The 27760-nt window shown below is 52.4% G+C and overlaps 1 protein-coding gene and 1 long non-coding RNA gene across 11 annotated transcripts; one reads left to right on the forward strand and one right to left on the reverse strand.

The window, feature by feature from the left end:
- Nucleotides 1-9: 9 nt before the first annotated feature.
- Tecr (trans-2,3-enoyl-CoA reductase) lies at nucleotides 10-27198 on the reverse strand. Of its 9 annotated transcripts, none has more exons than XM_028862845.1 (13): nucleotides 27071-27198; nucleotides 2588-2638; nucleotides 2033-2084; nucleotides 1681-1725; nucleotides 1490-1593; nucleotides 1295-1410; nucleotides 1111-1216; nucleotides 963-1035; nucleotides 840-883; nucleotides 688-745; nucleotides 525-613; nucleotides 330-375; nucleotides 10-243 (listed from the first exon to the last, which is right to left on the reverse strand). In XM_028862845.1, the coding sequence occupies exons 1-13, from the start codon at nucleotides 27083-27085 to the stop codon at nucleotides 116-118; spliced, it is 927 nt and encodes a 308-aa protein (XP_028718678.1). In that variant the 5' UTR covers nucleotides 27086-27198; the 3' UTR covers nucleotides 10-115. The 9 variants fall into 9 exon arrangements, with proteins under 9 accessions (XP_028718678.1, XP_028718677.1, XP_028718681.1 ...); XM_028862844.1 differs by having other exon boundaries at nucleotides 1681-1728; XM_028862848.1 differs by lacking the exon at nucleotides 2588-2638.
- Nucleotides 3381-23110, forward strand: LOC114688227. Of its 2 annotated transcripts, XR_003733759.2 has the most exons (4): nucleotides 3381-4568; nucleotides 12034-12152; nucleotides 21925-21977; nucleotides 22654-23110. It is a non-coding gene; the product is annotated as an uncharacterized LOC114688227 (long non-coding RNA). The 2 variants fall into 2 exon arrangements; XR_003733758.2 differs by lacking the exon at nucleotides 21925-21977.
- Nucleotides 27199-27760: the final 562 nt, after the last annotated feature.

The raw sequence follows: 27760 nt of genomic DNA on the forward strand, positions 1-27760 counted from the left end.
AAAGCCGAGTCCAGCTGGAAAAGCAGGTTTATTGTTGCTGTTGGAGAGCCACGGTCACCCCAGGTCAGGGGGAGTGGGTAGACAGTGCTACCAGGCTGAGCCCACGAGGAACTGCTCAGAGCAGGAAGGGGATAATGGGCATGCGCAGGGGTGGGTAGTCACGGAACTCCTTCAGGTAGCTGCGATGCTTGCCTTTGGCCCAGATAGTCATCTGGGTGAAGCCCACCAAAGAGAAGAGGGCCACTGCGGGCAGAACGGGGTATCAGAATAGGGACGCCCAGCCAGCCGGAAGGGAGCCAGGGACTCACCGCACAGGAACAAGGACTCACCTGGAACACACTGCGTCATGATGGCAAAGCCAATCCAGGACCCGACCTGTGGAGAGCACAGCAGGGTGAGGGCAGAGGCAAGCCCAGGTCACACGTATCCCTGGGGACGGAGGCAGCAGTCTCCCCAAATCCAGGCTGTCTTACCCCCCCACGGCCCACCCCTTTACCTCGGGGAGGAAGAAGGCAGCCCCTCACCTCGTAAGTGTAGTTGGGGCAGGACACCAGCAGGAATAGCCAGGTGAAGGGGTTCTTGGTGGGGTATGGGATCTTCCTGGTTTTGGACCCTGGCGTGCAGGACGAGAGTCAGTCAGACCCCTTCCTCCCCTACCAGCTCACCCAGCCCCAGCAGGCCACTCACCAGCTGGCCGAAGGTCCCGAAGAGCCATGTGGATGGAGAAGTTGCCAAGCTGGCATATCTATCGAGGAGAACAGGGTCAGTCTAGAGCCCCTGGCCTCACCCACCCAGCCACCTCACCTCACCACACGTGGTTGACACCCCAGCCTCTTTACCACAAAGATGGTCAGCGCCAACTTAACCTGCTGGGATCCGTAGGCTGCAGGAAAGGGAGAGCCCCATAAGAGGAAGGTTCATGATGGGGCCGCGGGGTGAGGGCGCTGTCTGAGACCACTTACTGGGGGGGGTGTAGAGAGGGTGGTTGATGTAATAGGCCATCCATGCAGCAAAGCCCCAATAGTAGGTGCAGTTCTGAAAGAGAGCAGATGTGTTAGCCTAGGGTGGGCGGGTGCTGCTGGTGGGCAGAGCCAAGAGTAAGGTGCTCACTTTGAAGATGTTTCTCAGGGGCATGGTTCCGTGAGAGAAGCGGTGCACGAAGAGTGTCTCCAGCAGCCGCTTGACGTAGTGGAATGAGTGGCAGATGCAGGCGAGGCTAGTGGGGACAGCGGGCTCAGCTGGGGCTGGGGCCACCCTCCCCCTCCCTCTCCCCCCTCTTGCGGACCCCACTCACTGCACCACCGTGTGCCGACTGGATGTGAAGTCATATTTGTGGCCATAAATGAAGGGCACCCGGAAGTAGAAGAGCAAGTAGATGAAAAGGGGCCCAGCGTACTCAGTCAGGAAGACCTGGGGATGCCCAGAGACAAGGTGAGGAGTCACCCCAGGGTGGCTGAAGGCAGAGACCAGGGGAGGGGTCAGGGCTCACCGTCACCCAGCTGATCTGGGCTCCCAGGTCTCGGAAGAAGAGTGTGGCTGTGGTGCCCACAGGAAGCTTCTGCAAGACATCTTCATCTTTCAGCGACTTTCCCTCTACAGAAATGAGTCAGTGTTCAGGTGCTGCCCTGGTGTCTGGACCCCAGGAGCCCAAGGGAAAGGCTGGCGGACAGCTGTACTCACTGGGGTCCAGGCGGAGGGACTGTCGGGCAGGGTACCACTGCGGGTCTGCTAGGAGAAGGTGAGGGGTTGCAATACCCAGTCTGGCTGGGTTCAGTCTGCCCACCCTAACTCTGGGACCCCCGGCTCCTCCCACCCTGTGCAAGGACACAGGACCAAACAGCAAGAGGATTTTGTCCTTTGGATAACACAAGAGCATTCCTGCTGGTGGCCACACGGGGGCAGCCTGCGCAGTCCGACGGCCCGGCTACACTCCAGTGTGCTGACAGGCCGCCTCTACAAGCCCCTAAGGAAGCCCGGGTCCCATCAGAAGGGTGACAGGAATGGGGACAGAAGTGTAGGTGCCTGGACTCACGTGTCTTGGTGAAGAGGTTCTTGATTTCAGCAATGGTGGCCTGAGGCTCCACCTAAGAGAAAACAGAATCAGCCCCACAGGAGCCTAAACCCAGGATCTGGGGCAGGGGTGCCAGGAACAAGCTGGTCAGGATCAAGCCGGCTGGCTTCAGTGGGTATATCGTCAGCTTCCACCTCCTTCACAGACACAGGGCCCTTCCAGGCACCTTGTCCCTTCCCTACCAGGCAGCCAGCTTCCAGCCCCATGCAGGGCCATGGCTGCTCACTCTAGCTCAGTGGTCCTCAACCTTCCTATGCTGTGACCCTTTAATACAGTTCCTCACGTTGTGGTGACCCCAGCCATAAAGTTAATTCGTTATCACTTCGTAACTGTACTTTTGCTACTGTTATGAATCTTAAGGTAAATGTCTGGTATGCAGGGTCGCGCCCCACAGGTTGAGAACTGCGGCTGTCGATGAAGGCGACACCCCTTGTGTGCCCTCTGAAGGACAAGGGGCTGCCCCTGTCTGCACAGCCCTACAGCTCTTGGCGCCTCACCACCAGGGTCACATCCTACCTTGTCCAGGAAGCACAGCTTCTCCCTTGTCTTCGCATCCAGAATCTCCACCTCAAAGAAGAGAACCGCCTTTTTATGCTTCTTGGCTACCTTGTGGGGCATGGGCATGGGAAGAGCATCGAGGCCTTGGTGGGCCTCCTGGGCCGCCATGCTCAAGCTGATATCCATGCCACTGCCGGCCCTCCTGCTCTGCCTACCAGGCTGTGATGCCCACTGCCAGCCGCCAGCCCCCACACCTCCGACCTCCCCTCACAAGAGCTGCTCTGAGCTGGGCTGGGCAGCATGATCAAATTCTGCCGCGGTGCTGGAAGGAAGCCTGTGTCTGACCAGGCCCAGCCAGCTTCAATGCCAGATGTAACCTGAGTGGCACCAGGGCCAGGCCCGGCTAAATATAAAACCATCCCAGCCGAGTCCCCCTAAGGAGCCACACCACAGTCCTCCCCTGGGGGCTCTCCTCATAGAGGCAGTTGGGTGGACACAGGTCCTCAAAAGTGCCAGGGGCAAGAAGATCTCCCAGAGAAGGAAGATCACCCAGCCAGTGGCAGGGGGTGGCTAGCCCAGCCCCAGCGCCCAGCTCCGGAGGACAGGTTACTGGGCCTGGGGAAATGCCAGCTATCTGGAGAATCTGTGAGACAGAGCTTCCATTTCCACTTCTAAGCTGTAAGAGACACTGGATTATTTCCCTTGTGCATTTGTGTTCCCAGGGAGGTGACAAATTCCGGAGTTGTTGGTGAAGCATACCCATCCTAAGTATGGAGAGGAAAGAGTGAGCAAAGCCTTCCGCCCCTCTCTCCACCCACACCTGGTTCAAAACCACCTCCACGGCAGTCTACCAAATCAGGCTAACATCAATGTGCTTACCCATGGATGAGTCTTGCTCCAAAGCCTTCAACACAAAACCCAGGCGGCCTGCCTGTACCCCTGGGGTCCACAGCCCCCAAAGGAGAAACCCCCAGACTAGAGCTAGACAGTGGTACACAGGAACAGAGTAAGGACACAGACCCAGGGGATCTGAGCCATCTGCCCCAGAAGGTCAGAGGAGGCTGCTGGCTGGCATGGTGCTGGGCACTGCCCACGCTGGCTGGGAGAGGCCTGAGGGCCCTATGGGGATCCACGACTTCTCATCCTGAAGGAGGGGGCATCACGAGGCAGAGAAGCTGCCCACTGCCACCTGCACACTCCCAACAGCAGAGTCCTAGGGCCCATCCTTTAGCCTGGCCTGCTAGGGGTCCCTGAGAGGATGTGCCTGGACCCACATGAAGCTGGCAGAGGGAAGTATGTGCATGTGTATGTGCATGTATGTGGTGGGAGGCCCCACGAAGGTGACCCTACACAGTGAGGCAGCCCTGCAGGGCCAGGGCCTGAATGGAGAGCAAGGCTCCTATGCCGGCCAGTGGCACTCTAGCCGGCTTGCTCATCGATGCCAGAGCCTACATCCTGGACCCGGCACAGGAGAGTGCACAGAGATCACCTGCTATCAGCTGCAAACTCTGCCTTACCCTGTGGCCTGAGGGGCAGGTGACGGAACCCCACAAGAGCAATACCAGACCAAGAGTCATACATTGGACCCCACTAAAGAGAATCGAGAGGGAATGAGTACTTGAGGAGTGTGCTAGAAGGGGCTAAGCGGCAGGGCTCTGGGCTGCAGATGTATTAATAGTTGCTGGACCCCATGAGCACTGTGCACATGCTCAGAGTCCATGTGAATCCCAGGAAGGCAGCACAATGTCCACTGGGAGAGAAGGCCACGGAGTTCCTGCTGAACCACTCAATAGCTTAAAATACAACCAGCCCCTCTCCCTCCTGGGCCAGCCGCCGGGGAGGGCTGAAACCCTACTCTCCCCCAGCTGGACTCTGCAACAAGGCCAGGAGCCCTCTGCACCAACTGGCTGCAAGTGGGTGGCAGGAAAGCAGCATGGAGAGGGGCCACACTGAACAGCGGTTCCCAAGCCTGTGACAAGGACAGGAGTGCCTGAACCAGGTGAGTCAAGGGCCTGCCTCGTCCAGCCCAGGCCCCAGGTCCCCACAGCCGTCTTCTCCCAGTGGGCCAGAGGCCATTCTAGATGCGGTTTCTGCAACTCCCTGAGCCTCTAGAATTATTTCAAAATCAAAAGCAGGATAAAAGCTATGTTAAGTGTACAAAGAGGCTGGCTGGGTGAAAGAAGCCAGACTTCCAAGCTGAGAGTGGCCAGGACCAGCCCAGGGCAGACAGCAGTCTGCTGGTGCCCCCCACGGGGCGGGGTGAGGGGGCGGCAGCAGGGGGAGATGCCCTTTGTGAGTGATGCCAAGGTGTACGGACACAGAGGTGGGGCTGCACAATGGGATGTGCTGAATGGCACTGGGTGTGTACTTTTGGGGGTGGGGGTGGCACTCAGGGGCAAGACTCTTGACTCTTTAGCCCATGATATCCTTAAACTCGAACACTGTCTGAGCTTCCCAAGTGCTGAGGAATTAGTTGTCTACCACACCCACTCGAACAGTGCACTTTTATTTACAGTCACAAGAACTCCAAAAGCTCTGGGGTTGTAAGTAGGGGCTCTCACATGGTGAGGCAGGTACTGTACCAGAGTTATACCCCAGCCCTCACAAGCAACAGACAAAGTGTCCAGCAAAAAGGAAAAACAACATAGCTCTAGGGAGCGGTAGGATAGGATCTGCTCTCTCCCGACTAAGGAGACCGGGGGGAATCCATGTGCACCCTAGACCTCGGTCCCCACTGCACCCCTCAATCACTGCTACCCCTACCCTGTACTTCACACACCACCCCCCACACGCACACACACACACACTGGACCCCTCAATCACTGCTACCCCTACCCTGTACTTCACACACACACTGCACCCCTCAATCACTGCTACCCCTACCCTGTACTTCTCTCTCTCTCTCTCTCTCTCTCTCTCTCTCTCTCTCTCTCTCTCTCACACACACACACACACACACACACACACACACACACACACCACACACACACACACACACACACACACACACACACTGGGATCAGCCTGAAGTACAACCCTGAGGGGCACCCAGGTCTGGAGTCAGAGCACAGCAGGGTACTGAAAGGTGTCCAGACAGAGGGCAGGCAGCCCCCCCAGACAGGGGTCCTGAACCCTGAGGGCAGGCAGCCCCCCCAGACAGGGGTCCTGAACCCTGAGGGCAGGCAGCCCCCCCAGACAGGGGTCCTGAACCCTGAGGGCAGGCAGCCCCCCCAGACAGGGCCTGAACCTGAGGGCAGGCAGCCCCCCCAGACAGGGGCCCTGAACCCTGAGGGCAGGCAGCCCCCCCAGACAGGGGTCCTGAACCCTGAGGGCAGGCAGACAGGGCCCTGCCCTGAGACAGCGCCCCCCAGACGGGTCCTGAACCCTGAGGGCAGGCAGCCCCCCACCACGGGCCCTGAACCCTGAGGCAGGCAGCCAGCAGGCTCTGGCCCCTCCTGGGGAAAAAGCAGCACAGCTGAGTTAGGAAGGGAACCCCACAGGACAGCTACAGATAAGGTAGTCCAGGAGGGTAACCTGAGTCCTCAGGCTGGGGGACCCCCTGCTGCTGAAAGCACAATGAACAGGGTCAAAGACAAGGGCAGGAGCCCTGGCACAGGGCGCCCATGCTGGTTCTGCGATGACAGTTCCACTAGTCTGTAAAGAATTCTCACCCAGAGACTGAGATAACAAGGCCAACCCAGCCAACAGCAGCTCCTGCTAGCCCAAGGTCAAGGACAGCAAAGCAGACTGAGAGGCAGGAAGAAGCCCACCCTAAAGGATGGGGGGTGGCCTTGGCACTCCACTGTGTGGCAAGATCAAGGTTGATGCAATAGAGAGACGCTTGTCCCTTATTCTGGGACTCGGAGGTAGCACTCTTGAGGTTGTCCCAGCCTGGCGGGCAGCACAAAGACAGAGAAGCCCTTCATCACCTGTCCTGGGCCTGGCTGTTTTCTAGCCCCAGAGTGGCCCCAGGGGGGACACAGCTCAGCAATAACCCTAGGGAAAAGTCACCAGGGTCAGGCCTGAGGTCCCAGCACAGCTCTCCCCCGCCTCACCCCACGCCCCCCACCCCCGCCCTGGCTGCTCCTTCACCTCTGCAGGAACTTTGTCTCTCCCAAAACCACATCAAAGGCCATCTGGTAGGAGCCTCCAGCTCCCTGGATGATTCTGAGCCTATACAGCACCCTGGTTCTGAGGCACCCTACACTGAGAGAATGGATCAGCTCACCAGGCTCCAGCCCCCAGAGAAATGGGGGTATCCCTCAATGGTGACCTAGAGGTAGCAACACACATTCCCTGGACACTAAGCTTTAAAAAAAAACCACTTCCCATCTATGTGGCCTTGACACTTCCTCAGCTGCAGGGGGGGCTCTTTCCACCTGCCACCTCCCATCGCTAGTGTAGGAGTTCGAGATAACAAAAAAAGAAAGGAAGCAAAGCACAGGAACACTTAAGCATCCCCCATCCAGAGTAAATGCTCCCAGAAGCAAACACTGGGCCAGCCATGGCAGCACAGGTCTTTAACCCCAGCACTGGGAGGTGGAGGCAGGAGGATCAGAAAATGGGAGTTACATACCAAAAAAACATTTTGTCTCAGAAAAAAAGGAACGCAGGAGAATACCATATTAGTGGACTGACTGCAGCAGACGGGCAGTGGCAGATGTGCAAGGCAGCCAGCCAGGCACTGGCTGAGCACTCGGCCCCTGGCCCTGCGACCTTGACTGTATCCATGAAGGACCCAAGGTCAGAGGGCTGCGAGAATTATGCCCCACCCAGCTGGTGGCAGTGAGCCTGACACAAGCAACAGGGGCCATGTGGGCGTAGGGGACGGAAAGGGGGCGGTGACAGCCAGGAGAGGCTGCAGTACTTTCCACTGCCCCCTTGTGCCAGCAGGGGGAAGGATAGGCCGCACAGTCCTAACCATCACGGCCAAGTAAACAGCTGGGGTGCAGGAGGGAACCCAGAAAGCCCGAGGCCTCCTCTTGCATCAGAGAGACCTTGGGGAGCTACCACCTGCCTCTCTTCTCTCTCCCTCCCCAGGCCTCGGGCACTGCTCTAAGTACAGACATGGGAACAACACTACCAAGCCTTTCTCTCACTTCTAGCCTCCGTCAAGGGAGCAGGGTCTAAGGGAAGAACAAACCGCAGCAACCTGTCAAATTGTCACCAAGAGCTGCAGGGAACCAAGATGGAGAAGTAGAGGACAGGGACAGTTGCAACTGTCAGGGTAGCTCATGCCAGTAATCCTAGCCCTCATGAAGCAGGGTAGGAAGACCACCCAGAGTTCAAGGCGAGGCTAGTCAGAAAGACCTATCTCAAAAAAAATAAAATAATAATAATAATAATAAGAAGAAGAAGAAGAAGAAGAAGAAGAAGAAGAAGAAGAAGAAGAAGAAGAAGAAGAAGAAGAAGAAGAAGAAGAAGAAGAAGAAGAAGAAGAAGAGAGCTAAAAACAAGGTAAAGGAACGAGAAGGCGGGCAAAGACCTCCCTGAGAAAGACCTGCCTGAGCAAAGGGCCACTGGGGAAGGACACAGCCATTCACCCATCTAGGGAAAGAAGTTCCAAGCAGAGGCAACAGCAAATCAGATACAGAGGCCCTAAGGCTGCACTGCGTGCAGCATGCCTGAGGAGCAGGGAGGAGGCCAACATGAGAAAGAATGGGAGGCCAGAGCAGGGAGAGCCCCAGCTGTACATGGCCTGGTGGCCATGGTGAGGACCCTGGCTTTGACCTGGGCTCCAATGGGACTCACAGAGAGTCTCTTGAGCAGAGCAGGGACACAGTCTCTTTCAAGTGCTGGTGGAACAGTGTGAGGGGATGAGGCAGACAGAGCCTAGGAGATAGTGAGGGATGGGAGAGGGTGCCTAATGGTTGATTCTAGACAGATGGATAGGGAAACAACAGACTCAAGATAGTCTCAAAGTAGGGATGAAGGAGCAAGTGTGACCTGCTGAGCCCAGTAGGGAGGAGCAGCCCCATGAAGGCCAGGCTGGAAGAGTGGGGTCTGCAATGTCTCCATGCCACAAGCACTCAAGATGCATGCCCCTCTTCACAAATGTGCGGGCCCTGATGCCCCAAGGTTCTCTGCCAATAAGCAAGACCATGGCTGCAGGCCTCACGTCACAGGTCAGGTTGGTGCAGCCACCCAGTCTTCCAGGTCAGCCACTCACTCATGCACCTACAACTCTGGGTATTATTCAACTATGGGACCTGCTTAGTGACTCTAGGTGGGGACACTGGCAGTTACAACCCTGCCCGACACAAACGCTTCACAAGTGCCTCTCCTTTCAAGCCCCAGTAGCCCGAGGAAGCAGGAACTGTAGGTGTCTTAGTTATTTTTCTACTGCTGTGATAAGACCAAGACCATGCCCAGGGCTTTCTTATAAAATAAAGCATTTAATTTGGAGCTCATGGTTCCAGTGGTTAGAGTCCATGACCCTCACGGCAGGGAACATGGCAGGAGGCAGGAAGGCATGGCACTGGAGCAGTAACTGAGAGCTCACATCTTGAAACATAAACATGAGGCAGAGAAAGACAACTGGAAATGATGAGGGCTTTCTGAAACCTTCAAGCCCATCCCCAGTGACACACCTCCAACAAGGCCACACCTCCTAATCCTTCCCAAACAGTTCCACCAACTCGAGACCAATTAGTAAAATATGTAACTCTGTGGGGGCTACTGTCATTCAAACAACCACAGCAGGCTTCACATTCACATCCCAGATGAGGAAGCAAGGTCCACAAGCTCTGAAGCACAACCAGGTCACCTGGGAATGAATGCCTGAGCCAGGATGTCAGCCATGTACAATTCCAAAGCTGGCCATGAGTTCACAGCGATGCAGAGAGCAAGACAACCCAGCCACAAAGCCAGCACCTCCATGGGGCAGAGCAGCATGCTCTCTCTGCTCAATGCTACCAGAACCTCTCTGGTCCTTCAGCCAGCTGTTGCAAGCACTCATAAGGCATAAGGGCATGTACATTCTTCTTAGGGTTACTGCTGAGCCCAGAGAACAGAGACCTGGCCCAACTGTTGGCCTAAGCACGGTGCAGGAAGCTTACCAGTCACAGACAGACAGCTTCCCCGTGTTCACCTGACTCCAGCTCATCTTTCTGGCTGCCATTCTCTTTTACTTTCCAGAAATACCCAGTAACCCTAATAATGTTATGATAGCTGATGACTGGGACGCAGCTGCCAGAAAACCAGAACAGACTGCACCTGCTCTAACCCTAACTCGCCCTTCCCTAGCGGTCTTGGCATTTGACTTCATTTCTCCAAGGCGCACCAGGGCAAGGGAGCATTCCTTCCCTACCAGACTCTCTCGGGGACAGTAGTGGGAAACAGGCTGCCCAGGGCAGGAACAGCAGACACTGGCCACCTATACTTGGCCTGTGACCAGGCCTTGTCTCCAGTCCCTGTGGCAACATGACAGGAGCCAGGGTCTGAACACCATGTCCACAGGCTCTCAAGTCAGGACTGGCACCAAGTGCAGAGGCCACAGCAGTGAAGTGGAGGAGGGAAGGGTGTGAGGAGCAGTGGCTGACAGCTGACATCTTGAGACATAGGGAGGGGAGGGGAAGGAAGAGGGGGAAGACTGGGTTGGAGAGATAGCTCAGCAGGTAGATGCTTGCCACCAAGCCTGATGATAAGGTTCTACCCCCAGGATTCACATGGTGGAAGGAGAGAATAGATTACTGCAAGGTATCCTGACTGCACCATGCAAGCACACAGATGTCCATGCACACCATAGCACAAACACGCACACGCACATGCACGTGCACACACACACACACACACACACACACACACACACACACACACACACTTTCTTTTTCTGTTGGGGATTTCTATTTGTTTTGTTTTTGAGACAGGATCTCACTGTACATCCCTGGCTGGCCTGGAATTGGCCAGGTAGATCAGGCTGGCCTTGAACTCAAAGATCTACCTGCCTCTGCTTCTGCCCAACAACATTTTTTAAGTTTCTTTGTGCTGGGTATAGCAGTGTATACTTTTAAACCCAGTATTCTGAAGGCAGGGGAAGATAGATCTCTGTGAGCTTGAGGCCAGCCTAATCTACAGAGTGAGTTCCAGCCCAGCAAGGGCTACAGAGTAAAAGCCTATCTCAAAAAGCAACAAAAAGCTGCACTGACCTCTAGCATCACAAAGAATTAAATAAAAATAAACAAAAGTGAGGTATGGCTGAATGGTAGAGCATTTGACTAGTATATACAAGGCTCTTAGGTTACATCCTCAGCATGGCACAGAGGTAGGAAGGAAGAAAGGGACACCCAAGACCCAGTTATCCAGAAGGCAACTCACACAGTCACACACATGGACACCAGCACTACAACACAGCTTACCTGAAAGGGCCAGTCTCCATTTTCAAATGCATGCAGAATGTATTGCCTACACAGGACATGTGGGTGCTACAGAGGAGCCAAGGGCTGAACCAGAACCCCATGTACCTACTTCTGCTAACCTAGCCTGGCACAGTGAGGCTATAGCCAGGCCACCTCCTAAAACCAGAGAAGCCAAAGGTAGGGTGAAGCAACAACTCCATGTTTTCCAATGGCAGGCGAAGGCTACCCTCCCGCCTGGGAAAGCAGAGTTGTCTCCAACACTAGGTAAGGTCGGACAGGCAAATGGGAATGTTCACAACGACTGCTGTGGGCCAAGTGTGGCAGTCATGCCTGAAATCCTAGCACGGGGCAGAGGAAGCTGCATCCAAAGCTAACCTGGGCTACACAGCAAAATACTGTCTCAAATAAAATTAAAAATAAAAAGATTGCTATAGCACCACCCAGTGGACTGGCAGGAAGAACCCTGCCCTAGTTGCCAGAATCCGGAAGTCTAACAGTTGCCTGGCATCTACGGTTTCAAAGGAAGGGCTGAGACCTAGACTTCACCTGCAGAAGGCTCTGAACTCAATTCTTACCCCCCCCCCCAAAAAAAAAAAATCTTTCTGGTGGCTGGGCTATATCTCCGTGGACAGCAGGAGCTTAGTTGTGTACAAGGCCAGGGATTTTATCCTCAGCACTTCCCAGGGCCGGATGGGGCTGGATGGGGCAGCCATCTCCAAACACCCCTGTCACGCTGATGTGGCCCACCCAGAAGTCTCCCCAAGCCGACAGTCACTCCCTTGCTCTCCTCCTCTTTCCCTCAAGGGCATGGCCAGGCAGTATGCACATCTGCCTTACTGCTCTCACAAGGCTGCTGTCGTGAGACTGTCACCCTAGTGAGCAGAAACTGCAGCTGGGGAGCTGTCTCCAGCCCCAGACAAGGCTGAGGACTCAGAGGGCTGGACCTCGCCTGAGTTTGTTCCTTAGTATGGATGAGCCCTCACTGTGGGAGCAGAAGCCTGGGTCCCCTCTGCCCTCCTCCAGAGGTGCACCTGTCCTCTTCCTGGGCCCTCACACCTATTACCCTCTTGCAATTGGTGATCTAATGCAGGCCTCTCTCCACTACAGGAAGACTCTGGCAAGCCAGGAAGCTTAAGGAAGCCAAAGACGCTGAACCTGAGGAAGGACTGACTCATCGGCCACTGCCCATTGTGCCCACTGCTGACTCCACCCAAGCCAGCAGGCAGGTGAGTCTGTCCATGAGCTCAGCTTGCCAAACAGCCCTCTAGGATCCTTATTCACAACTCATTCTTAAAGAAAGATTTCTTCTTTACTAGTGATCCCTTTGTATGTGAAAAACCACAGCACATTCAGGTCTCTGGAGATTCAGCCATGGAAAGAGAGAAGCTTGCTGAGTATATAAAGGTCTCGTTTCAACCCCAGTATAAAAGAGAGGCAGCAAGAAAATGAATATAGTAAATAGTTCTATATAATATATAAGAAGGTAAGAGGACATCCAAAATGAAGCATGAAAAGGAGAAAGGGGTGTGTTGTGTGCATGAGGCAAGTGTAGATTTTTACATAAAGTGGTCAAGAAATGCCTCCCTTGCCATAACGAAGGAGTAAAGAGCCTAAAGGCGGCCATCCTCAAGGGAAGAGCAGCTGTGCACAGACCTGAAATGAAGCCTAGCAGGTGCTCACACTATGACCTAGAGTCATGTGCACGAGAGAATGGAGAGGTGTGAATAGGAGGTGACGTGGCAGACGGGCCCAAGGCGTTGGTGAGGATTTGGTCTTCTACTGTGAGTGGGAGCTTTGGAGAGCTCTGGGCAGAAGAGGGTAGGACCTGACTTGAGTTTATTTTGCTTGCTGTGTTTTGATTTTTGACACAGGGTTCACTGTGTGGCCCTGTCTGACCTAAGAGCTCACTCTATATGCCATGCTTGTAGTGATCTGCTGCCTCCTGAGTGCTGGGATTAAAGGCCTGCGCCACCACCCCCAGCTCTGGCTTGGGTTTTTAAAGGATCCTTTTGAAAATCAGTCTGGGGACAGAGTCCAGCTCAAGGCTGGGAAAATAATTCCCTCAAAATTCCAATGGTGCTAGGCATGGTAGTACATAGAGGTAACTCCAGATGAGAAACCACATCTCAAAGACTCTTACACTGTATTTCCCTCAAGTCCTATGCATGTGTGTTCCTGAAATTCCTTTGGAGCTTGACAGTATAGCTCAAGAGTAAGGAACAAGTAGCATGCACAAGGCTCTGGGTACCATCCCAGCAATGAGGAAAAAAATAATAATGAAAAAAAATCTTTCCCTCAGCTTAGGGTGGGAAAATGATGGCTTTGGTGAAGAAACTGGCTAACGGGCCAGCTCTGGCCACTACTGGGGTTTCATTGTTGCTTTTGTTTTACTTTTGTTCTTGTGGGGGAAAAAAACAAAAACAAAACAAAACAATAACAAAAACCTAACTATATAGCCCAGGCTAGCCTTAAATGTCCATCCTTCTGCCTCCGTCTAGAGTGCCGGGATGACGGGCTGCTTACACCTGGCCCCACTGCACATTCTTATAAAATCAGGAACGACTTTTACATTTTTTGTTTGTTTGTTTTTCAAGACAGGGTTTCTCTGTGTATCCCTGGCTATTCTGGAACTCACTCTGTAGACCAGGCTGGCCTCGAACTCACAATGATCTGCCTGTCTCTGCCTCTGGAATGCTGGATTAAAGGTGTGCACCACCTTGCCTAGCTGACTTTTACATTTTTAACTGATTTATTTTAAGACACATGTATGCAAGTGGAATTCCAACATCTAGGTCCACACGCCGACTTCTGGAACACCCCACCAGGCCTGCCAGTTGGCACCCCAGCGGCTCCTGTGCCTCAGGAGCCCACCTGAGGAAGGGCTGCTGGGCCAGGCCCAAATAGCCTAGCAGATTGATCCTGGCCCTCTTCAGACCAAGCATGCCAGCCTGGCTTTAGCCTACCACTCTGGGAGGGCTGCAGCCAGACGGGCAGAGGGAAGGGACGTGCGCACGTTTGACAAGAAGAGACAGTAAAGTGGCCGAGGAGAGGGAGCACAAAGGCACAGCCTGCCATTAAACAGGAGAGGACACTGAGGTTGGGCGGGAAGCTGAAGGTGGGACTCAGGTTTGGACATACTATTTTGTTTTGGTAGTTTGGGAGTTGTCTTCATTTTCAGTTGTTGTGTGTGTGTTGTGTGTGTGTGTGTGTGTTGTGTGTGTATGTGTGTGTGTGTGTATCCCCTGGAACTGGAATCACAGATAGTTGTGAACAGGAAACTCAGGTCCTCTGTAAGAGCAACACGTGCTCTTAAATGCTGAGCCATCTCTCCAGCCCCTACCACCACCAGCACCATTTAAAGTTGACATGTTAACTTATTTTTACCTCAGAATGAAGTTACTTGTAAATGACATCATCTCTAGACTACTGCACTGAACATTTTATGTAAACATTGATGGGATTCTATTAGTCTATAACATCTAAACAGTAAGTTAATACCAAAACATTACCTTTAATCCCAGCACTCAGGAGGCAGAGGCAGGTAGATCTCTGAGTTTGAGGCCAGCCTGGTCTACAGAGTGAGTTCCAGAGAAACCCTGTCTTGAAAAAAACAAAAAACAAAAAACAAAAAAAAAAAAAACAAAAAACAAAGCCAGGAATGGGTGTGGTGTGGATACTTCAGGAGGTTAAGGCAGTAGCATCAGTGGCTTCCAGAGAAGCTGCTGTAATCTGCCTTGAGGCTGAGTTTCTCCCGCCTCCCCAGCACCCTGCAGCATGTCACAACTAGAGGCCAGCCTTCCCTGCTGATCAAATGGAGGCTGCGAAGTGAGGCAGGATCTGCTGTAGGCCAGGCTTGCTCAGGCCCTGACCCCCTGCCTCTGCTGTGCAGAGACAACAGGATGTTGCCACCATAGCAGGGTCTTCTCTGTCTTAATGTAAACACTAGCTGTGATCACAGGCATAATGGGGAGGGAGAGAAAAGAAAACAGAGTTGAATGAACTAACCCAGTTCCTCAGCCCAGAATGCTGCATTAGCTGCAGGATGCCCTGCTTCATCTATGATGGGGATGTCCACAGTCAGGGCCACTGGTGCACACCTGCTATCCCAACACTTGGCAGGCTGAGGCAGGAGGATTGCCAGGTCAGCCTAGGTTACAATATTGAGACCCTATCTCAAGAACTAACCTAAGAGGCTGGCAAGTACAAGGACCTGAGTTTGACTTAAGACTACAGGGGGAAAGTCAGGAGTTTAATCCCAGCACTAAGGTATAGGCAGGATTGTCACCTGATTGTCACTGAGACTCTCTCAAAAAAAAAAGAAAAGAAAAAGAAATAGAGATGGATGGATGGATGGATGGATGGATGGATGGATGGGCAGGTGGGCGGGTGGGTAGGTGGATGGATGGATGGATGGATGGATGGATGGATGATGGATGGATGGATGGATGGTGGGTGGGTGGATGGATGGATGGATGGATGATGGATGGATGGATGGATGGATGGATGGATGGATGGGTGGGTGGATGGATGGGTGGATGGATGGATGGATGGATGGATGGATGGATGGATGGTGGGTGGGTGGTGAGTGGATGGATGGATGATGGATGGATGGATGGATGATGGATGGATGGATGGATGATGGATGGATGACATCACTCTGCCATAGTGGGCAATCTGGGCTCAAGTCCCAGTCCAGCCCCATGGCAGTTGTAGGGTCAGCCAGGCCATGCAGGCTGTGTTTGGTACTGCACCACTCAGTTGTCTGAGGCTTACTGCAGTGGCCTCATTCAGTAACCTAATTTCCAGGGCTCCTCAGGACAATTCTAGGCAAGAAAAACCCCACAGCCCCAGAAGCTAGACCCTTCCCCTCAGCAGGGGAAAGAGAGCAGACCAGAGAGGGCAGAGAACCAGAGGCCACAGGGTTGGGGAACCAGGTCTGTAAATTGAGCTCGGAGCCATGGCGGCTCCCTGGGAGAAGTATGGAGATGGGCGGCTTGGAGCACAGCAGTCTGGGACTATCGGGAGCAAGTCACTGTAGTGCCTGGACGGTGTGGTTCTTAGGAGCCTTCTGGATCTGGGGAGGAGGACAACAGTGGAGCAAGTGTAGCTACAAAGACAGGGTGAAAGGATCAGGGGCCCTGGACTAAGAGGGTATAGAGGAGGAGTCGGGGGAAGGGTACCTTTTTCCTGGCTCCTGGGACACCACTAACTAGTTAGTACATGCCATCAGTTTTCAGAAAAAAACAAAGTGTGTATGTCAGTTAAGCAAGGTGAAGCATGTCTGTCATCCTGGCACTCAGGACACTGAGACAATAAATCAGCATGAGTTCAAGGCCATACTGGGATACCAAATTCCAGGAAAGCTTCATCAATAGGAAGGTTAAGCTGATTATAAGATGCTTCCCAATTTAACACTAAAACTTTTGTGCAGCCGGGCAGTGGTACACACCTTTAATCCCAGCACTCTGGAGGAAGAGGCAGGTGGATCTCTGTGAGTTCAAGGCCAGCCTGGTCTACAGATCAAGTTTCAGAACAACCAGGGCTGCATAGAGAAACCCTGTCTCAAAAAACAAACAGTTTGCTACTTCTGTAGAGTTCTACTCCCAGTGTCCAAGTCACAATGGCGGCTCACAATGTCCTGTAATTCCAACCCCAGAGGAACCAATGTCCCCTTCTGGCCTCCAGCTCTAACAATGAAAAGAAAAGCAAGAAAGGAAAGAAACCGGGAGGAATGGCAAACCACAGAGCACTGAATCAAGGCGTAACTGTTTTCACAGGGGCGGGAGCCAGCGCGGCCACGCACCCCAACCCTGAGTCATACCCTCTGAGGCCAGAAGGGGGTGTGTTCTCTCTGGTGGGCTTCTAGAATCACGTGGCTGCCAACAGAGCTCGCCTTTGTTGTGCTCTGTGGGTCAGTGGCCAGAAACAGACCCTCACATCATCACGAGATCATCCCAAAGCTCTGAGGTCAGCTGGAAACTAGCAGGGAGCCAGAACAGAACACACAGATATACAGTCAGTCAGTCAGTCAGTCAGTGTCTGTCTGTCTGTCTGTCTGTCTGTCTGTCTGTCTCTCTCTCTCTCTCTCTCTCTCACACACACACACACACACACACACACACACACACTAGGGAGAAAAAAAAAGATCAAGAGAAAGAGAGAGAAGAAAAAGGGTTACTCTAAAACATGACACCATTTGGGTTGGGAATGTGGCTCAGCAGAGTGCTTACCTAGCACAAACCCAGGGCTCCATCTTCAGCACCAAACAAACGCTGCACAGTGGCACACAAGTCACTGGCAGGAGGACCACAAGTTCAAAGTCATTCTCAGCTACAAAATGGATTCAAAGCTAGCCTGGGCTACATGAAAGCCTATGTGAAAAGGCATGTGTATATAGCAGACATAATCTCAGCACTCAGGAGCCCAAGACAGAATCACAAGTTCAAGAGCATGAACAGGCAATAGCCTGACTTCACATCTACAGTGAACATGGACACATGTTTCCTTGTCCTTATTCCCTGGCATTACAGAAAACCTGCACACTCCCTATACAAAGATCACACCAGTTTTAGAAGGAACTTGAGAATACTTGTTCTTCATCCTCAGGGGTGCTAGAACCAATCCCCCAGGACACCAAGTGACAGAGTAATGCTTCTACTATACCTATCCCTAAAGATTCTGATACTCTGTTTAGTTTTGTTGTGGTTTTTTGTTGTTGTTGTTTTTGTTGTTGTTGTTTGTTTTGTTTTGTTTTTCCAGACAGAGTTTCTCTGTGTAGCTTTGGAGCCTGTCCTGGAACTCTGTTGCCCAGGCTCGCCTCGAACTCACAGAGATCCGCCTGCCTCTGCCTTCCGAGTGCTGGGATTAAAGGCATGCGCCACCACTGCCCAGCTCTGATACTGTGTTTTGTTTTGTTTTTTTAAACAAATCCTTTTTTTTTTTTTTAATTTATTATATTTACAGTGTAATGTCTGCATGTATCCTTGCAGGCCGGAAGAGGGCACCAGATCTCATTACAGATGGTTGTGAGCCACCATGTGGGTGCTGGGAATTGAACTCAGGACCTCTGGAAAACAGCCAGTGTTCTTAACTGCTGAGCCATCTCTCCAGCCCTGATACTGTGTTTTGACAGCACCCCTAAAAGTGACCTTCCCCATCCTCCTCCTCACCAGAGCTCCACCCACCATCTACACACAAACATGCACACATGGGTCAGACTCTGGCAGGGTCCTCCAGCACCAGAGGCTGCCTGATGCCCATACTTCCTTCCTTCCCTACCTGACTGACAGACCAAGATCCCCACACCCCAGCCAAAGCTGTATTCCCTTCCCTGGGCAACAGGATTCTGAAGGCACCAGGAAGGACACAGGCCCTTGCATTCCCCAGGGCTACCTGTAAAAGGACATAAGCTCTGCTTGCAGCGAAAGCTATGCACAGTCTCCTAGCTATTTCCAGTACTTTTCTCTCTTGCAAGCAAGGCTGGGAGAGGCTGTGCCTTTCCAATACAATGGTTAGGTGAGGGCCCCCAAGGACTTCAAAATAAACTGCCCTCAGATAGTAACACATTAGACAAAATCAACAGGTAAAAGAGTTTCATCATCCCTGGCATAAAGTCCACAGGTCCCTAGGGAAGCTACAAAATCACGCCCTGCCCGGCCATCCTGTCAGCACAGGCCTCCCACAAGGGAAGCCGCCCTAGACAGTGTCTGCAGTCTCAGCGGGCTCAGAGTAAGGACTGGGACCACAGGCCAGGCCAGAGATGAAGACAATCCCAAACCTGGGGCCAGAGTACTGCAGGATGCTGGCCAGCAGGGCACTGACACTTAAGAGAATATAAAGAACGAAAACTCCAAAATTAGTAGTCATCCAGTCAATAAAAGGGAAATAAAAAGATGGTTTCTCAAAAGAAGTACAAATGACCAAAAAAAAAAAAGAAAAGAAAGAAAATAGGCCAGACTTGGTGGCCACACCTTTAACCTCAGACAGGAGGGCAAGAGGAGCTCTGTGAGTTCAAGGCCAGCCAGCTGGTAAGAGCTTCACAGTGAAGTGCAGGCAAAAAAAAAAAAAAAAAAAAAAAAAAAACCTAAGGACCAGATGTGGTGCCACACCTTTAATCCCAGCATTCTGGAGACAGGCAAGAGGATTTCTGTACGTTCAAGGCCAGCCTGGTCTACACAGTGAATTCGAGGACAAACAAGGCTATAGTGACAGCCTGTTTTTTAAAAAAAAAACCAAGAGGGAGGGAAAGAGATGACTGTGAAATAACTCAGTGACTGAGAGCAACCGCTGTTCGATCACGCCCCTTGGTCAATAGTTGATCTGCATCCTAACATCCATGTCAAGTAGCTCAGACATCTGTAACTCCAGCTCCACGGGGTCTGATGGCCTCTTCTGGCTCCCACACACATGTGCACAGACACTCATAAATAAAGAAAGATGGGCTTTGTGTTTTGTTTACGAAAACTGTAGCATGATGGTGCACACCTCTAAGCACTTGGGAGACAGATGTAGATCATTTCTGTGAGTTTGGGGCCAACCTGGTCTACTACAGAGCAAGTTCCAGGACAGCCAGGGCTACACAGAGAAACCCTGTCTTGAAACCACCCAACACACACACACACACACACACACACACACACACACACACACACACACAGAAAAAACAGAAAAGGGTTAGCAAATGGCTCAGTGTAAAAGCACTTCCACGGCAGACCTGGTGACCTTAGTTCACTCTTAGGATCCCACAGTGGAAGGAGAAAATCAATTTCTGAAAATTGTCCTCAGACCTCAGCATGTGAGCCATAACACACAATCACATAAAAATAATACACCGGCACCCACATAATGGCTCATAACCACCTGTAACTATAGTTCCAGATGATCCAACCCCCCCTTCTGGCCTCCACAGACACCAGACACACATGTGGTGGACATAAAGACATGCAGGCAAAACACTCATACACATAAATAACTAAATCAAAATTTTAAAGGGGGGCACAGTGGTGATGAAGCCTTTAATCCCAGCACTCAGGAAGCAGAGGTAAGTGGATCTCTGGCAACCTAGTCTACAGAGTGCATTCCAGGTCAACCAGGGCTGTTACACAGAGAAACCTTGTCCCAAAAAGCCAAAAATAAAAAAATAAAAGTCAGGGTGCTGCTGTAGAACCTTCATGGCTGTTCCAGGCCCTGGGTGTGCTCCCAATGTCACAAAGGGCGTGGAGCACAGGTAGGTGGCACTTCAGGCAGCACACAGGGACACAATTTGCCTTTACCTGACCATTTATAACCGGGAACTTAGCTGAGCCAGGAAGAGTGCCCAGCACCTCACCATCCCTCAGCCCGGCCTCCTACGTGAGAAACGTTAAGTAAACTAAGTGCCCTAGGACAGCGCAGGCGGCCCCCACAGGCCATGTCCTTTCCGATCACATGCCCACTCCTTCCTCGGTACATGGTCACCAAGGCTGACCTGAACTCTGCCACGTGACAGCTCAGCTTCCCCGTATGTCGAGGATAAGACCCATACCTGCTTCACATATATTAAGGCTAGACCACAGCAGAGCGGGCAGGACCGGAGTGGACAACAGTGAAAGAGTGAGCTTTGCGTGCTCCAGCCCCAGGCTCCTCCCCAGTACCAAAAAAGAAAAAGGTAAGCTAGACGCCATGGTGCAAGCCTTTAATTCCAGGACTCAGGAGGCAGACAGAGCTCTGTGAGGTCAAGGCCAGCCTGGTCTATCCGATGAGTTGCAGCTAGTTAGGGATGCATAGCGACACCTTGTCTATTAAAAGGGGTTGGGGGGAGGGCGGCACAAAAGAGAGGCTCAAGGCACTGAGCACGTGCGCACGTTAGCACAGTTTACCATGATCATGATGGCAGGCTACACTCTCATAGCTGGGGCAAGCATCCCCAGCTGTTAAAACATTCTCATCTGTCACTATCAATAGCACCATGAGGTGTTAAGACCTGAACTTGACCAACCAGCTTTCCCACCCAGCCAGACCTGCCTGTCAAAGGGCAGGACTCCCTACCAAAGCCAACAATGTTATCAGAACTAGAAGTCTCTTCTGAACCAGCTCTAGGCAGTGGCCAGTGTGGGCAGGCCACTTGCTCCTCTCTCTCTACTCAGGAGTCAGTGAGGCAAGGCTCTGCTGGGCTCTGGGGGGCTCTAGGTTGCACACAACCCTCTCCTGCACACACAGCCTTGATGGTATTATTTCCAGCCTCATCAGAATGCTCACTAATATTCACGGTCTTTCACCATCAAGCAGGTTTTGTTCCAAGGAGCAAGCACAGACAAGCTAGAGTTAGCCAATCCACCATTTCATCAAAGGGCCATGCCAAACTTCAGCCTCAGGCCTGGCCTCAGTGCTTGCACACAGGTCTACTTTCTTCTTACCTATCACCTACCAGTTTTCTGCCTCTGCACAATTGCCTCAGAGCACCAGGCATGATGACACATGCCTGTAATGCCAGTAATCAAGGCCAGGGCAGGAAGAACACAAATTTAAGTCAGCCTAGGTAACGTAGTGAGACCCTGTCTAAGAATCCAAGGGGGAGCTGAGCATGGTAAGACAGCAGTACTCCAGAGGCAGAGTAACAGCACAGTGGTTTACAGGCACGTGCTGAGTTTGGATCTCAGAACCCACATAACAGCACACCCCTGTATCCCAAGTTGTGATGGACAGAGAAGCAGTCCTAGGTACTGCTGGCCTCCAGCCTAGCTCCCGGTTCAGGAAATGACCCTGCTTCAAAACTCAGGCCAATAATAATAAAGTGCACTGACACCCTCCTCTGGCCTCTGCACAGCTCCATGCACACACAGGTGTGATGTACACCAAACAGATAATATCAATGATGATAATAATTGTTTTAATTTTTAAATCAAGGAGCTGCTTAGTGGTAGAGCACTTGTTCAGCACAATAAGAAGGCCCTGGGTTCCAATGTCTAACATTAAAAACAATCATTTTTTAATGCTTCTTAACCAACACTCTACTTTCAGAATTTTCACACTAAATCCCTGGAGGGAGCCAGCCAAACAGGAACTTGCCTGAGGTAATAAATTGGTCTAGAATGATCTATAAGATGGGTACCTTTATAGCCTGCATAGTGATTCACACCATTCCATGAGCTTGAGGTCAGCCTGGGGCTACAGAGGATCTCTCTACACGGACAGACTCTCGTGAGATTCATAGGCAGATTTACAAGGCACAGTAGCCGGCTACAGCTACCACAGGGATCATCTCCAATGTCATCTCCAGTGGGAAAACACTAATAAAAAAAGACCTGAGCCTAGGACAAGCAGCTCTCACACCAACCCTGCTGACTTTACACCAAGCCCATGGCCAACCTGTTCTAGAAGTTTCCAAGGCCTAGGCCTTGGAAGGGGTTCTCTTTCCTGCTAAATAAGCTATGAACCGAGCTGATAACTTATCAAAAAGCCACAATCTCTCCTCCAGGCGGAATCCTGTTCACTGTGCCTTGGGTCTTCCCTGTGACACTAACTGACCATGTGACAATGAGGATGACCTGAACTTTCTGAGCATGACATTTTAGGGTTCTTGATCTGCATATCTATTATGTGCACCTAGTTTATGTAATGCCCTGAAGACAGAAGAGGGTGCTGGAGCCCCTAGAACTGGGATTACCGACGAGTTAGACCACGAGTGGGTGTTGGGAATTGAACCTGGACCATCTGGAAGAGCTCTTAACCTCTGACCCATCTTTCCAGCCCCTGAGCACCAAGTCTGTCTATCCCGTCAACTGCCCCTCAGGCTGGAGGTGCAGCTCAGTGCAGAGAGCTGGATTGGCATGTACAAGATCCTGGGTTCCATCTCAGCACCACGAAGTCCAAAAACAATCAGTGTGCATCACGCTATCTGAGGTATCTGTCTATGGGTAAAAGGTCATTCTTTTTTAATTCAAGGTATTCTAGAAACTGGTTCTCTCCTGCCACCTTGTGGGGTTTAGGGATCAAACTCAAGCAGGCCTTCAAAAAGTGCCTCTACCAGATGCGATATCTGTCTCCAAGGAAGTCTTTTGAGAGAGGGGGGCCTTCCAGTGGACTGAATGCTGCCTGGGGGCAAAGGATGGACTCAGTCCTTCAAAGGTATCTATTATTTTGCTTTTTTAAATTACATTTTTAGCCAGGCATGGTGGCACATGCCTTTAAACCCAGCTCTTGGGGTAACAGGCAGATCTCTGAGTTTGAGACTAGCCTGGTCTACAGAAAAAGTTCCAAGACAGCTAGGGCTACACAGAGAAACCCTGTCTCAAACAAATCACATTTTTTTTTATTGTACTACATGCACACTGGTGCTACTACGTGTGTGGAAGTCAGAGGACAACTGGTGGGCGCTGGTTCACGAAGCCGTCTTACCAGGGTGACCTGGAACTCGCCGGGTAGCCAAGGATGACTCTGAACCTCTAATCCCACTGCCTCCCCTGCAAGTCCTGGAGTCCCAGCCTGAGCCCCCAGGCCTGGCTTCTGCAGCGCTGGAGATGGAGCCCAGGGCCTCCGCATGCTAGTCAAACACTTCAGAAATCTATTCTTTGATGTGGAGAACCGACACTTTCCCCCAGAGCTGAACTGTGAAAGGATCGCTTCCATTTTTATTGGTCTGCACCAACAGTTCCACAAACTGAGCTAGAAGACAATAGATGCTCCCATCCCAAAACGATGACCTCAGTGGGCACTGGACAAATGTCAACAGAGAATAACAAAACACTGGGAAACAACTTTTCCCTCCAAGGTCACCTTGACTTTCTGTTTGTTGTCTATTTCGTTTGGTTTGGATTTTTGAGACAGGATCTCTAGCCCATGTTGGCATCAAAGTCACTATGTAGTTGAAGATAACCTTGAAGTCCTGATCCTCCTGCCTCCATCTCCCAAGAGCCAGAACTAAAGGCATGTGCCAGCTTGCCTGGCTTTACTCAGTGCCAGGGATCCAAGCAGGGCTTCAAGCACATTAGGAAAGTCCTCTACCAAATGAACTGCATCTCCGTCCCCCAGGTTGGGTCTTCTCTGCCTTTGCTGTGCAATGCTGAGATGAACCCAGAGCCTCCCTGCATGCTCAACAAGGGCTCTGAGGGCTCTGACACCGGACTACCCCCAGGCATGGGCTCTGACACCGGACTACCCCCAGGCATGGGCTCTGACACCGGACTACCCCCAGGCATGGGCTCTGACACGGACTACCCCCAGCATGGGCTCTGACACTGGACTACCCCCAGGCATGGGGCTCTGACACCGGACTACCCCCAGGCATGGGGCTCTGACACTGGACTACCCCCAGGCATGGGGCTCTGACACCGGACTACCCCCAGCATGGGCTCTGACACCGACTACCCCCAGCATGGGCTCTGACACCGGACTACCCCCAGCATGGGCTCTGACACTGGACTACCCCCAGCCATGGGGCTCTGACACCGGACTACCCCCAGGCATGGGGCTCTGACACTGGACTACCCCCAGGCATGGGGCTCTGACACTGGACTACCCCCAGGCATGGGGCTCTGACACTGGACTACCCCCAGCCATGGGGCTCTGACACTGGAATACCCCCAGCATGGGCTCTGACACTGGACTACCCCCAGGCATGGGGCTCTGACACTGGACTACCCCAGCATGGGCTCTGACACTGGACTACCCCAGGCATGGGGCTCTGACACCGGACTACCCCCAGGCATGGGGCTCTGACACTGGACTACCCCAGGCATGGGGCTCTGACACTGGACTACCCCCAGCCATGGGGCTCTGACACCGGACTACCCCCAGGCATGGGGCTCTGACACTGGACTACCCCCAGCCATGGGGCTCTGACACTGGACTACCCCCAGGCATGGGGCTCTGACACTGGACTACCCCCAGGCATGGGGCTCTGACACTGGACTACCCCCAGCATGGGCTCTGACACTGGACTACCCCAGCATGGGGCTCTGACACGGACTACCCAGCATGGGCTCTGACACTGGACTACCCCAGCATGGGCTCTGACACGCTGGCTCTGACACCGGACTACCCCAGCCATGGGGCTCTGACACTGACTACCCCAGCATGGGCTCTGACACCGGACTACCCCCAGCCATGGGGCTCTGACACCGGACTACCCCAAGGCATGGGGCTCTGACACTGGACTACCCCCAGCCATGGGGCTCTGAGAACTGCGGCAAGGAAAAGACTGACGCACACCAAAATGACTGACTGAAAATTCCATCTTCTACCTCTGCTTTTCAAACTGAACATGGCTTTTTCCTCAGGACAAGAGAGGAGGTATGAAAGGGAAAGCACACCAGAAAAAAAACTTCCTTTTGAAAGTAAAAAGCTGAAGGAGGCATAAGGATTAGATCCCCACCTCCTAGTTCTTGTCACCATGCTAAAAAGATAGAGAATTTCTAGATTAAAGGTTTCAAAGGACCTGGGGAAATAAGTATTATTATTTTTTAATATTTTTTAATTTTATATTATTATACTTATTACATATAAAAATAATCAAAATACAGATGATGACCAGAAGTAGCGGTATTTAACTCGTTTTGTTTTTTTGTTTGTTTTCGAGACAGGGTTTCTCCAAGTAGTTTTGGTGCCTGTCCTAGATCTCGCTCTGCAGATCCAGAGCTGCCTCGAACTCACAGAGATCCACCTGGCTCTGCTTCCTAAGTGTGTGCAACAGCCATCTGGCTTCAACTTGTCATAAAAATGAAATTATCAGCCAGGCGTTGGTGACAAATGGAGAGGCAGAGGCAGGCGGACCTCTGTGAGTTTTATGCCAGCCTGGTCTACAGAGTGAGTTCTAGGACAGCCAGAGCTGCAGCACAGAGAAACCCTGTCTTGAAAAACCACAAATAAATAATTATAAATTAATAAAATTATCTCCCACACATTGGAGATTCCTAAAGTATTGCAATTTGCAGAGACAATCAGTGGTTGCCAGGGGCTAAGACTGTGGGAAATAAGGAGATACTGTGTAATGGAGGTCATAAGAGGCCTGCCTAGCAGGAGCAAGGCCCTGAGCTCCATCCCTGGCTCTACAAGTAGAGGAGGCAGAGGCAGACGCAGAGGCAGGGAGGGAGCAGGAGAAAACAACCTAACCTCACTCTAGTCTAAAAAGGCTGGAGATGGACAGCGGTGACATCTGAACAATATGAATAGACTTAATAACGCTGAACTATAGAGTGAAAATGACTACCGAGGAAAACTGGGCAAATTTCATTACAAATTTAAAATTTGGGGAGAAATACAAGCAATCTCTCAGTTTGTTAGCTTTCATTTACAGAACTGCATGGCTCGTGGTATCTTCCTTCCCTCTCTGTGTTCTGCAGATACTAGCTGGGATCTTTCGACGACTCACTTGACATCTCTGACTTTCACATACATCATCAGGAAGCGATTAAGTAAGCATCCTACCTCAGCAGGACCATGAGTTCGAGGAGAAGATAACAGAACCTCAGGAAAACGTCAGTCAGCCCTCACTAACGCATTCTTACTATGAATGTGTGCAATCGGTTACTGTTTTATGATAGTTACTTACAAGTCAGCAATAACGAAACTAATAATCAGTTTGGTCAAAAAGAGCATCGTTTTAGAGGAAAAGGGACCCAAGATTGAGTGAGAAGACTTAAGCTCCAGAATGATCTTGCGCGTTCAGATTTCTTCCCCAGCGATCGCGGGCTTGTTGACAGTGGAACCAACTCCCTCGCCGCCCAGGCGTCTACAGCGAGGAGTGGGTGCCAAGGTGGGAAGAGGCAGGCCAGTTGCAGAGCCCCTTCCTGAGCCCCAGGCGCTGACATTGTGCAAGGATTGTGTGCAAGAGAGTCGCTCGCACCAAGAACAAGTGTTCCGCACTGCACTTCTGAACACCTGCCACTCGGGCCACCAAGGATGCTGCAAAAAAGCTGCAAGCCTCTCCCAGGCCCTGCAAGACCCTAAGAAAAGGCATCCCCCTCCCCCTCCAAAAGCCCTGGGTAGCATAAATATCTCCTTGCACATGCGCAATGGGATATACCAGCAGGCCCCGGGCACACTGCGCCTGCGCCATCGGCGGGGAGCCGGACCATAAAAAAAAGAAAAAGAAAAAAAGTCCCGAGGCCCTGAAGGGGACTGTGCGGTCTGTCTGCCGCAGCCACGGCTCGGGCCCCGCGCTGCTTACCTCGTAGTGCTTCATGGCTCCCCCACAGGATGGCGCCGCTCCGCTGCAGCTCAGGTGCCGCCCTGCCGCAGGAAACACTGGCCTGGAACACACGCCGCGAGCTGCGCTCCCCTAGCTGCGGCCCCGCCCCTCCGCACGCGCGCGTCCCACCGGCCAATCAGCGCGGGGTGCACTCACCGCTCGCGCCACATGACTAACCAATCAGCGCCCGAGATTCAGCGAGGGGAGGGTTAACCCCCCTCTCTCATCCCGGCAGGCAAAATTAAAACCGGGCCACCGACCAATCAAGAGGGAGCCTCGGCGCAGCGCGCCCTCTGGCCCCGCCCCTTGCAGTGGCGCTGTGGAAATGCAGCAAAGCCAGGCTTAGGTCAATGCACCAGAAGCAGAGCAAAGCGCCGAGGGACCTGCAGGGCTGTGGCTACAGGGCTGGCAGCACTTCGGGGGCACTTCTAAGGAGCTGAGAGGCTGAGACGCCTAAGAGAGGAGACCTCAGATATCAGCAGCACGACTCTGGAGGAAGGGAAAGAAAGCCTGCACCGCATTCTGCAGCGGCTTCACTGCCCTTCCTCAGACAGCCCCGGTCAGTGGAGCTGGCCCTAAGAGCGAAGACCACGTTTGTCTCTGCCTATGTGATGGTGTACAGTACGGTTACTACTGGCCACACGTAGCTACTGAGCCCTTGAAATACAA

This window comes from Peromyscus leucopus, chromosome 5 (assembly GCF_004664715.2).
Source record: "Peromyscus leucopus breed LL Stock chromosome 5, UCI_PerLeu_2.1, whole genome shotgun sequence".
In the NCBI taxonomy this organism is placed as follows: Eukaryota; Metazoa; Chordata; class Mammalia; order Rodentia; family Cricetidae; genus Peromyscus; species Peromyscus leucopus.

Excerpts from the sequence above, each read along its gene's own strand:
- Tecr (XM_028862841.2), bottom strand. The coding sequence starts at position 2,755 with ATGGATATCAGCTTGAGCATGGCGGCCCAGGAGGCCCACCAAGGCCTC. Across the intron at positions 884-962 it reads CCCTCTCTACACCCCCCCCA|CCTACGGATCCCAGCAGGTT; the intron begins GTAAGTGGTCTC and ends CCTTTCCTGCAG. Across the intron at positions 244-329 it reads CATGACGCAGTGTGTTCCAG|TGGCCCTCTTCTCTTTGGTG; the intron begins GTGAGTCCTTGT and ends TTCTGCCCGCAG.